The sequence below is a fragment of the Fulmarus glacialis genome, unplaced genomic scaffold, assembly GCF_000690835.1.
Source record: "Fulmarus glacialis isolate BGI_N327 unplaced genomic scaffold, ASM69083v1 scaffold21232, whole genome shotgun sequence".
Taxonomy (NCBI): Eukaryota; Metazoa; Chordata; class Aves; order Procellariiformes; family Procellariidae; genus Fulmarus; species Fulmarus glacialis.
Window position 1 is genome coordinate 95814 of NW_009200052.1, and position 12954 is coordinate 108767.

General features: G+C 36.9%; 1 protein-coding gene across 1 annotated transcript in view; it reads right to left on the reverse strand.

Annotated features, from left to right (window-relative positions):
* The window catches only part of GIGYF2 (GRB10 interacting GYF protein 2), a 67898-nt gene extending 55269 nt beyond the window's left edge, over positions 1–12629 (reverse strand). The window contains exons 1-4 of the mRNA XM_009573462.1: positions 12546–12629; positions 9796–9925; positions 7445–7540; positions 2890–2998 (exon numbers count right to left, since the gene is read on the reverse strand). Of these exons, the coding sequence (XP_009571757.1) occupies positions 2890–2998; positions 7445–7540; positions 9796–9925; positions 12546–12586 (376 nt within the window). The 5' untranslated portion in view covers positions 12587–12629. The remainder of the gene's footprint in view (positions 1–2889; positions 2999–7444; positions 7541–9795; positions 9926–12545) is intronic.
* Between the last annotated feature and the right edge of the window lie 325 nt (positions 12630–12954).

The window sequence follows — 12954 nt, forward strand, 5'->3', positions numbered from 1 at the left end:
GTAACACCAACTTGTATTTCAGCACACAGTCATAAAGATTTTAAACAAAAATCAAAACAACTTCCACACAGTAATCATTTTCACATCAGCTATACGTAATCTTTGTCAGTAAGACCTGGGGTGACTATTGTGAAAATATTTACTGAGTGTTATGTTGTAGTTTTAAATACTGATAAGGGAAGTCACATTTAGAGTTCTAACAATAACCTTCCTTTACCAGCAGTTCATCTGTTCTTCCCTTTGCCAATCTGCCACAGATTCCCTCTCACGCTCCCAGACGCTGGAACACAATTCTGTGATTTGTGCCTCGGTGAGGGAACTTAATTAACGAATCTAATCATACATGCAAATTCTTCCCTGAAGTTACTGTTGTGCAAGTCACTTCAAGACAGAAATCTTGTTTTGGTAAAGCTGAAGCCCGCATTTGATCAGCAGCAGCTTTGTTGCACACAATGATGTAAAGTTCATGAAAAACACCAGATAACCTTTTGAACCCAGGCAATTCTGCAATGCAATAAAGAAAAATGTTTTCCAACTGTTAAGCGAAGCAGTTCATTTAGTGAACAAACTCCAAAGAAATTCCAAGTCCTTTTCACTGTAACTTGAAAAAAACAGAACTGCATTTAAAGCTTGCTACTTGCAAGTTTTTTTAAGTTAGATGTCAACAGTCCTACACTGAGCTTTTCATAAATAAGTATTAGAAACAAAGTCCTGAATTACAAGAACATGATGTGTATAATTATGAAAAAATGTACAATTTTGTCCTGGCAGAAGCTCTAATTTGTTTGCTGAGATTCAGGAACTTTGAGAAGACTCATCATGCCTAAAGCCCAAGACTAATTCCTCATAGAAAGAAAAGGGGAAGAGTGGAAGCAACAAGCAGCAACCAGGATCAATGAAAGAGGGAAAGCTCAGTAATTTACAATTTCAAACTGTGTCAAGACTGAAAAATGAATGGGGTAAGGTGGCAAAATACAGCTTAGCAGAAGATAAGGATGACAGAGTAGCCTAACAAGCACAGCATATAACGATTCATACAAATTAAGAGAAAAAGATCGAATGAGGATGAAAACAAAAATAAGTAAAAAAGACGAATTTTGCCACAAAGTTCTGGAGCTAGTATTTCTTAACATATCTTAAAAATTAAATATGAAAAAAAGGAATATATGCGGTAGAAGCTTTCAGTCTTAATAATACTGCATAAATTTTAAGTTCTGTCCACTAAAGCGTAATGAATCAAACTTTATTGCTGAACAAAATTTCCATGCATACAAATAGATTCAATAATAGAATTACTGGATTAGAAGCCATATTCTGTCACACTTAAACCCTATGACCTCATTGAAACTAGCGAGGGCAATTAAAAAGCAACCCACTGCTCACTGCATAAGGATGACGTTCATTGTTAATGGTACAGCAAAAAAAGAAAGGAAAATTTGACGAAAGAAAAATAAAGGGTTTGGCAAATTAGAAATGGCCAAGATATCTTGATATTCAAACTAGAGAGCACACTAGTGGTCATATGATCTCAAATCACCAAATTTTAAGTAGCATTCACTTCATTTGCAGAATTAAGCCTTAATGCATCTTAAAAAAAGTTAATACATGTCTTCCTAGCAAAAGTGAAACATGGATGGTAGCAATGCAATACACATATTAAAAGCACACAGCAAAAAAGCAACAGCTTTCAAATGTACAACAGAAATATAACACGGTATATACAAGTAAGAGTGTCACCCCACATCTATATATGTGCACATACTTTTTTTTTTAATTAGGCCCTGAGCACTCGGGCAAAGACAATGATAAATAAAGAAGGGGAAGTGACAGGGAAATCCGGGGATAGCCTCGTAAAAGTTTAAATGTATATGCCTTAGCTGCGAAGCAACCACAAGAGGACAGATGACAATCTACAAATATCTGAAAGATGTAAGCCAAGAAGAAAGCAGGATTAAGGAATGAGAATAGAAATGAGAGAACAAATTAAGTCAGAGCAAAGTTCTGGTCAAGCATTTAATTATGTATGGAAGTGATTTCTGAAGATGTTAATAAAAATATCACCAGTTAAGGACATTTAGAATTAAATTAGAAAGGACCCCAAGAGAAACCTCACCTAAGCACCTGCAAAGACAGAGGTTACGTGATTAATTACTCCTGATGATATTTCCTGATGATATTCCAATTGTATTCTAAATGTAACCATCATATTTATATATAAACCCCCAAAATAGTGTTCACAGCAGCATGCACACTGAAAGGAAACTGCTAAGATAAATTCTGCATTTAACAATTTGTTTTGAATCCAGTGATACGGCTTGAGGACATTTTCTCAATTCATTTGCAAATGTTTGAAGTGATCCAGGATGAGACATCGACTATAGCGATGCACTAAAATTGGCAAGACTCAAATTTCTCCCAAATTCAATTACGTCTTTCCATTAATCTTCTCCTGTTTATTCTCAGGGTGTTAATAAATAAAAATGGCTTTTCAGAACACTGAACACCACCTACTACAATCTTAATGTTTTGGATTCTTCTCCCCTTTCGCTATAAATCGGTTTTATACCTTTAATAAAGTTATTTCTAACAATTCTGAACCAAACAATTTCCTATTCCACCTCAAAGCGACCTTCCCCTTTTGCTTCCCACACCCGCCAATCTGACAAAGGCACATAACACAGGTACCAGATGTGCACTAAGGTGTGCAGAACATCACTAAACACAATATTCATCCTCCAACACCACCTTATCGGAAATGTTTCAAAGCTTTAAGGGAAAAGAAACTAGACATGAGAAAATCTGGCTATAACCAAGCTCCATCTAACATCTTTCAGAAGCTTTAACCTGGATCACCTGCTTACATTGCAGCACATCCCACTAACAGCTCACCTCGACCTCTAGAGGAACTTCGACCTCGAGGAGCCCCTACCACCGTTCCTCCTCCACGTCCCGTCAACCGCAGGACAGCAGCACTGTTTACAGACATCGAGAAATTTCTCTGCCAAGAAGAAGAAAGAGCCAAGGTGAGATTCTATTAAAAAAACAAAACCAGAAACTTACCATTATCCTAAATTTAGCTTAATACCAGCTTTGCTTTCCTTATGTTCATTACAAATTCTGTACAACTGACTAACAAGGAAAAGGACATGAGTAGCTGAAGTGGTCTATAAAAGGATCTTGGTCAATATTAGTGCTTCCAAGTTACTTACCTGAAATTTCCATGCTCTAAAGGTAGCAAGTGAGCACCTACTCCTTTATCAGATGATTCCAGCACAGAAGTGATTAGAACATCAGCAGATTTAAACACAGCCATTCAGTTGCAAAAAGAGATTGGCACCTGCCTATACCTAACACCATTAATTAATACCAATTCTAAACTTACTTCTTAAGCAAAGCAGGAACATGTAAAGAGCAACAGAACTCGAATAAAATTATATTTACCAATCGCCTTTGCAGAAATAAGTCTTTTTCCTCTAAATGTATCATAGGAGTAACACCCTTTGGGGAAAACTAAGTGTATTTAAGACTTCTGAAATTTAAGTGATACTCATTTTAACAAGTAAAATTCAACTTTATTTTAATATGAAATTATTGCTAAAGAAAAAGCTATTTCGATAAAGAATGGATAATTATAACCCACTCTGGCCCCACGCTCTGAGCACAAATAGTTGGAAAACTGGGCCAAAGAATTCAGGAGCATGTTCAGAAACATTAACAAGCAAACCTGAATTCACACACACTTTCTGAATGCATGTTTTAAATCATTAGAATGCAAAGGACTCCAAACAGCTCCATCAGGCTTCTTGATAGGAACTTAAAGGAGGCAAAATGCTTACGTGAACTCATCTGAATTACTATGACTTTAAAGGTTTTCAGAGAACAATGAGACAAGCAATTATATACTATTTAAAATCTAAATGGCTAACATCAAAGCCAGCAGACATCTGAAGGAGTTTTAACCCATTTCAGAAACAAGCTTAACTGCTTGATACCTTCTTCCTACAAAGTAGATCTTCCTTCAAGAGAAACTTGGTAACTAAGTAGACTTGAGGGGGAAAAAAAAAAAAAAAAATCCAGTCATGCATGGCAAAATAGCAAGGTCAGCCTCCAGCAAATCTGATTCTATTTTCCTAGTTAATCTCTTAAAGTTTAAAGCAACCATTTCAACAGCAAGTCAAAATGCACCCCCTCCATTTGCCTCTAAGCAAATCACCACCTTTCCTGCTGTTGATACTTCTGGTTTTTTGTGAAGCAGTGAAATATTTTACTACAAAAACAACTTTAAGCCATTGATCAGATTCACTGTCTTGCATAGGAGATTCCTTAATTTTTGATGCCTTATTTTTCCAATAAGAACAAAATAGTAATCTCACTTCCCTTTCCAATTTTTTTTATTTGATTTGTCTGCCTAAGTTCTGAACAAATTCTTCCTCCCCTCTGTAGAGATCTTGCTGTGGTGAAGATGCAATCCTTGTAATGTGCATAGTGACAGTAATCCACATGGTAAGATCACAGTAAGTAACAAAAAAGCGAAGTCAAAAAAGCAAAAAACACCCTACTATTGATTAATATATTACTTCAGTGTCCATCCCTGACAATGCACACCAAAGAGCAAAGCTGCCCCAAAACAGGGGCTCAATTAATTCTGTGGTAGCAAATGGAAGACGCCCCAAGAAACAGACATCAGAAACATAACCAATGAGGACACAAAAAAATCTCCATTATATTCAGCAAAACCTTGAGACTCCTTTCCACAAGCAGCTGAGATTAAGACAACTGAATTCTTCCCTAATGCAAATAGGAATAAGCGGGGAAAGGGGGAGGCAAAGGAACACATGCTGCATATTGCCAGTGGTTGGTGGTGGAAACCTCTGTTAAAGCTATCTGCAGAAACCTTCTTTTCTTCAAGAGACAGTTCCCTGGAAACAGATCTTAGACAAATCTATGATGTCATATAGCAAAACTTACTACAAGGTGAATCAGTTGAGCTCCAGGTTAGCTCAGCATCCTTATCACCTGGAAAGTGACATTCTACATAAAAAGAATAAAAAGGACCAGCAATTTCATCCAAAGTCCTGTAACGTCCTGTCCTATAATAGGGAATACTGTAGCCGTAAGTATCTGACTAGTTAAATTCCACAGGACTAAACAAATCTAAGCTTAAATTCATATAGCTGACATTTTCTATCATCCACCTCTAGATAACACATCTTTAAATCAGCTTCAGACACATTCTTCCCGGACATACTACGCATACAACTACAATGCTATCAGGTGCATAACTCTCAGGTTGCAGGCAAGAATTGCTCTGAATCCAAGCCTGGAGTAAGCCTGATGGGTTCAGCTTCAACTGAACACCACCCCGAAGGACAGGTGTTTTGATCAGCCTGACCTTTACAGGACTCCCAAATCTCCATCCCTCAAGTTCTGAGAGGGTAATACTATGTTCAGTATTCAAGGAGGGGGAACAAAAGTGTTTTAAACTCTCTTATCAACCTTAGGTTAAAGAGCTTTCCTGCACCACGACTAGCAGAAAAGCCACTAATATTCACCTCAAGATCACTTCTGAACATGATTCTTGATGATGAACAATGTTTATTATGTCATGGGGAACAAACACCAGGAATTTCTGGTAGCTTAAATAATGCCATTCCCTTGGTATCTCAAATGATACCATCTGAATATCATGAAGGGGGGGAAAAAGATGTTCAGACAAGAAAAACCAGATTGTTCACATCCTCTGGGTCCCCAGAAAGCATTAAAGGAAAGATTTTCTTAAAAAGGGAATATGGACCTCTTCTTTCAGATTAAGATTTTTGTGGAGATTGTAGAGAACTTTAAGCTGACCATGAAGACTCCTGTATGATTACAGGTGAAAAGGAGCAGGAAAAACCAGTGACATGGTGCACACCAACTCCTCAGAAGTTTTCAAGACTGATGAAACACTGGGCACTGCAGCAGAGGACCACCTATCCCTGAAGCTCAGCAGCACTTACCATCTCATCTGTACCAACAGGCTACTCAGGACATTTTCAATACCATAGCCTTATACTCATATTGTTCCTCCTGGACAGTATCTTGACAATCTCCACAAGTCAACGTCCCCTTTAACCATAAAAGGCTTGTAGTTTACTCTCTGAAGGACTCCACTATGCATCAGCAAAAAAAATAAGTCCAAAGGTATTTAACACCAAGGTTTAATATTTTGGTATGCTACTGTATGTCTGGCTATCCATTTCCTGGGCTTGCTGCCTGAACCCATCCTGTTCCCACTGTAGAATGGGAGCTGGGCTAAGATTTCCCATAAAAGCATATTCTCAATCTCAGTGGCCTTTTAAAACTAACTATGACTTGAAGTGCCTACAGTGTATTCACATGAACTTATAAATATGACTTCTGATTAAAAGCTGAACTATTAGCATCTTATGTCAAAGGACAGCATCCTAAAAAGACACAAGAAATATGAATCAACTCTGAAGAGGAAGGAATTCTAGAAGAGGTGAAGAGGATATGCCAGAATACGCAGGCACAAAAAAATGATGAAAAATTCAAGAATACAATAGCATGGGGCAAAGGAAGGAGGATGCCCTGAAATCTTAAGAAACTAATACTAACACTCCCCACCCCTGCAAAAATCAAATTACACTTAAGTCAGTAAAAAAATCAAACCACAGTATTCCAAAGTAAGAAACATGCTAAGAAACATGAAAAACCAGAGAGCAACTGCAAAATCAGGAGTTCTGACAGCCATAAAGAGGGAATCAATTCAGAGTCAAAAGTCAGAGGCATTTATCCAGAGGGGGGTGGACAGTTTTCTCTGCTAGGAATCAAATTTAAAGCAAGAGCTTTCAAACTACTCAGATCAGTCACCCTTGAAATGGAATCTTTGTGGACTACTGTTCTCACTCTTATCTTGCTCACCAATTAATTATGTATCTATAGAGACCAAACAAGGAAATAATCAGGCAACTGCTTACATACAAAGTAGGTAACAGTACTGCACCTTCCTAAGAAACGTTAACAGTCAAAAAACTTCAACACTTCTCCAAAGACTACAAAACTGAAGTTACAGAACTTAGACACTTCTATTACAGAGAAGGTGGTCCAAAAACTGTAGAAAAAGTTTCACTGATCTGAAAAGGCTGTGTACATAAAAAATACTTCCCAGAAGATGAACCTGGATTTAACAAGTTGACTGTCTGCCATCAACAAAAATATTTGTTCAAATTTAAGATAATGATTGAGCATGAATGGAATTTAAACTTTTTACTAACACAGTATGCTTTCATAATTTCTTTCCCTGAAATCTACTAATCTCAAATTTTATGTTTTTTTTTTAATAGAGGCACACTCTTTATTTTGCCTTTACACTAATGACAATCTAAAGGTGGTTTTGGGTTTTGTTTGTTTTTTGTTTTTTGTTTTTTTTAAAAAGGATACAAACCTGTTCTTCTTCTGTAAAAGGTACAAGTGCCAGTGGTGGCAGGGGCTCCTCTTGTAAAATAGGCAGAAACTCCTTATCCAGAAGGTCTGAAGGTATCTGTATGAAAGAAAAATAGCATACAAATATACCCAAGTATTTCCATTTCAGGGATGATGCTACATACTTTGATTTACAAAAAAATTTTCATCCTGCCAACTGTCTCCATCTACCTGACACATCAGTACTTCCAATAACATTTGCTGGGGGTGGGTGTGACTCCACTGCAAATTTATGTCCCCCAGAAAAAAAATTCTTATAGACAAAACATCCAAAGCATCCACCACTCACAACTGTAATATGTAAAGTATCAAGATCATACACATCAGAATTCCAACCTCCACACCACTGCAGCTCTAATCTGAACCAATTGAAATTTCACCCGGTAAATTAAAAAAGTATTGCTTTAATTTCAATGCACTTTTATAGCCAGATTTTTACTTATATATTAACAAAACTACCATACACAGCACAGAGGTTGTATTTGATTTAAAGTCAACATTTCCGATTTATAACTAACAAGGAGAGTAAAACAAACAAACAAAAAAGTAAAGTTAAACTACAGGTATGGATTTATTAAGCAGAGAACAGTCATGGTTTAAATCAAGATAAATTTTAACACTAATTTTTAATCAGTCCACGGTCAGATGGAAGCTCCATCAGAAGATGTGACCTTGAGCATGTGGACAAGAAACTGCAATTACAGCCAAGTGAGCTCTAATTATGCCAACAGAGAACTGTTTCAAAAATATCTAGTTCACAATACTGAAGATAAAAGACTTCTTCCAATTTTAATTGAAGCAAAGCAAACTAGGGTTTTATTTTTTCATTTGGGTATACGCTAGCAGAAGTCCTCCTGGTTTCAATCAGAGATGCAATTTTGCCTAATCTTCAGCCAGCAAAGATTGAAGATGACAGTGAAAAAGGACTAGGGTACAAGATACAGCTTAAAAACATCAGATCTAGTAGTTGACTAGAAACAGTGTCAAGAGTCCTCTCAGCCTCTATAACTAGAATTACTCAACACCATGGAAACACGTATATTCAAAAGCAAGACATACTCTAATAATAATGCCTTTCTGGCAAACACACAGGGAGAAAATACTCTTTTGAACCATTCATAACCATTGAGAGCTTCCTGTAACACCGGGTATTAATAGGTTGTTCTGAATCAGTCACAACTGTAGAGGTCTTAGCATCATCTGATATAACATACACAAATTGCAAAAGACAATGACCTCTGACAGGCTGACTTATTCAAGCATAACATCAAGGTTTAAATCGCAGCTTCTCAACGTAGAGCAGGATAATTCTGCATGTTAAAGCATGGCTTTAAGCTGTAACACACTTAACAGCTTTAGAAAAATCTTTGACATTCAACACTCCTGAATCCATGTATAAGCAATGCAGGGCTCCCAGCACAGTATGGAAATGTCAGCACAGTCATGGTAGGGTAAGAACATGGAGGTATATGTGCACATCTATATGCAAAGCTAAAGGCACAACCCGACATAATTTCTTGCAGTCCCTCCCTGACTCGAGGGTAAGGCTCTCGGAGGGATTCAGACCTCCAAGTCACTACATGCCTGCTGCAACAATAAACCAACCTCTGTCACCATCTAAAGAAAAACCTAATGTTTACAAATGCAGAATGAATGAATCATTTGCCCGAAATGCTCTCTGAAATGACACTTTTGTGTCACTGAGAACCTTCGTTTGAAATTAAACCAGAGGGAAGTTCTTGTCTTTCTACACTGCTCTTTTGTATTACATGTGCTAGATTGTATTTGTGTCCTGAGTCCCAGAGAAGTGAACTACTTGAGGACTGCTCTCATTGGGCTGGTCACCTGCTAAAGCAAACTGCCTTAAGTCAGAATAAATGGGGAGCTCTTGCCTTTTTCAGATGATCTGCTAATATAATTTATTGCCTAACTTTCAAGCTGAATCAAATAACTATTTTACACTACATTAAATAAAATCCTACTGAGGCAAGCAAATCTGCACAGCTGCAAGGAGACTTTAACCCTCAGTCATCTGTGGCAGTGGGACTGAATATGGCAATCAGGTTTTTTTGTTTTCTCGTGGGGTATAGGAAGTTGGCCCTAAAGTGGCAAAAAGAATCAAACATAATGAATGCAGTAAGAGTGGGATCAAATAAGCACACGCACCAAAAAAACCCACAATCGGTCCTCTTCAGTTCTTTGCCAAAGGATACATAATTTCTTTGTTCATCATCACAAAATACAAATAACTTCCTAATCACAAGACTGTCATTAGGAGTACACACATCAGGCCTTCTTCCTCTTCCTGCTCACCTTATTATCCTTTAGAAAAAGTGCCAACATTTCTTCTCTCCCATAGCGATAGTCTGCTAGTTTGTACTTTGGCAAAGCCGGAGACAGAGGAGGGGATGTCACACTCCCGCCACTAGACAAAGCTCGCAGCCTAAAGTAAAGCAGAAAAGCAATGAAAACTGAATTGAGGAGAATGTGTCTTCACCTATGCAATCATCCCTCTCCACATTTACAGATTTGACACAAATGAAACAAATACAGTACTGAAAGTAAAGGAAAGACATTAACAGTCTAACTTCAAAACTCAAACTTCAACAAGAAGAGTGAAAGAGCTTCCCTCATTTTTCCCATAGCCAGGAGAGAGAAAGAAAAAAAAAAAAATATTCCCATGAGCACATCAAGGAATTCAACTCATACCCTGGAGACCTCTTATGTTGACTTTACAGCAAGCTAGCTACACCCCTAAAGCCTTGACTAAGCTATTTACACTGGCTGCATAAAATTCAGTTGTAAATCGTCCATAGATACCAATGACAACAGCTTCTTTTTGACAAGAAAAATTCTTACCTCACTAGGGACAGTGTGGCAAACATTAATCTAAGGAAAAATTTATTCAGATGTTTTGCAAAGCTTAACAAACAGTATAGGACAGTAAATTTTGCAATGAGGTTTCTTCTTGTGTCTCTGGAATCCTACTCTACTCCAAATTCCTTTTCCAGAACTTAAAATTAATGGCATTTTTCAGAGAGCGCATACATCATTTAGCTTAGTGTCTCAATAAAAAAAGATGTACAAGATATAGCCACACTTTACTTCAGAGACATTTCAAGCAGTAATCTAACTTACGGTAACAGATAAATATGCTATTAAGTTTGGTCCCATCCCACACAGGTAAGCTACTCAACTTCTTGCAGATAAGATATTAGTTATATGATACTATTCCCACTCTGCAAGTAGATTAGTCTCATTCTATTCAATAATTTCCTCAGCTACCCAAATCTCCTGTATTTTTAAGTGTAAGGAATGTTTTACAAAAGGATGTGTGTCAAGAAACAAAACCCAGACCATTTTCCTACATTCTCCTTGATGTGCACCTTAGACAAGTAAAACAAAGAAAACTCTTCTCAACAATCGCAAAATCATTGGAAAGGAAGGTGCTCTAAACTAAAACATCAATTCAGAGGCTACCTTTCACCTAATTATTGAAGCATGCTTTGATTTGTTTCATTGTTCTTTAAACAGAAAGGAGAAATTAATTTGCAAGTCAAATGTTTATCTTTTTTCTTTTTTTTTTTTTTTTTTTAGTTTGGTGCCACCCAGTGGCAGTTTCTTTACATACCACTTCCAAATAAAAAATGCCTGGGGAAGCATTATTCAAGGATTAGATGGCTCAGTGCAATGTTCAACTCCAATCCAGATCAAACGTGACCGAGAGTTTCACAATTAAGTGATACAACAGCATACATGGACAGACATGACTATACTGCAACCCAAAAGAATAATTACAAATCTTAGAATTTTATTCCATTATTCCTGTAAAAATCTACTAACTCAGAATATATACTTTCATACATAATCTAATCTGGTTTTTAAACTAAATGGAGACTGAAGTCCTCTCACTATGACACAGCAATCAAGTTACTGTTAAAATATGTGCTTTTTTTAGAGTTGCCTTCCCCCTTTTCTTTTTTTAATATAACTTTGGCTTCCATCCATCAATGAATCTAATCATGTCTGTCTCTTACACTGAAGAGCACTCCAGCATAAGATATCTGCCTGGTGGGTGTATTTATAGATAGCGATAAAGTCATTCTCTAACCTTCTTCCAATCTAACATAATAGACAGAGCTCTCTCATTGTTTTCCAGGCCACAAATCATGTCTTATTTCTTTGTTGAATACCCTCCAATTTTTGCACATTGTGTATAAAAATGCGCGATCAAAAGTGAATACGTTTTTCCAGTAATAGTCTTACCACATGCTATGCAGCAATTTTATTTCCTACTACCACTCCACACTCCCATTTACACACTTAAGGATCACATCACTCTTCAGAAACCATACCATCCAGAATTCTTGTTTGTAATTGCAGTCACCAACACTTTTAACAAGAAATTGGAATAAATACTGAACAATAATCACACCCATGCAATTACTCTTTAGCAAAAGCCAGGACAATGCATGTCAGACAAGCTGGAAAACTAACAGCTGACACAAAATTATACAACGCCATGGATTCCCTTTAACACAATAGCTCATTTCTCCTGACACTTTTCAGTGTGCACATGCAGGAGACTGACGTGAAACGCACACTTTTACCATATTCCATATAGATTTTTTTTAAAATACTGGAAAAAACAAAGTGTGCTTAGCTATAGATTTAAGTAAGGAGAGTGTAAGAACTTTCTTATTAATATGTATCACATGGGAAGACCAAACAAGTCAGTCTTCTTCACTTACTTTGTGTATACCTCCGAAATCATAAACATTATTCCTCCCTCAGATACTTGGTAGCAATGTGAGTGTTATACATTACCATAACATGAAACCCAACTCATTTCATACACAATGCCAATTTACAAAGTGAAGACTAATTTTGTAATATTGCTTTCAGTCACAGGCCAGGGACTGAAGCAAAGCAGTATGGAACAACAAAGACATTATATCCCATTCAATCTTACAATCAATTCAGTCCCAAAGGACAGAAATTCATAATGGTTTTTTAAAATTTTAGACAACATTCCAGAGTCTCATGAAACAGAAAAAACTCACCATTCAGGCCCAAAGTTAAGTGTCTGAGTTTCTGCTGCCATTTTTTTCCTGTTCTATTCCTCTTTTTTAAAAAGCGTGAACCTGAAAAATAAAAATGTTTACTATGAAAACAATTGGATTAATACAGCCCTTCATAAATTTCTTCACAATACAAAAGCACACCTGGTCATGCAAAGAACTGAAAAAAATTGACTTCGTGGTTTGTTTGGGTTTTTGGGGTTTTTTTGTTTTGTTGGTTGGTTTTTTGTTTGTTTGTTTTTGTGGGTTGTTTTTTTTTTTTTTTAAGGAATCCATTTCAGCTCTCCAACACAGATTGATTTACTGATGTAGGAGTAACTGCATCAAGATCTCTTCCCTAAATTCCTCTTTTAACAGCTCAAACAGGACACTGGATCAGGGTGTCTGAAGA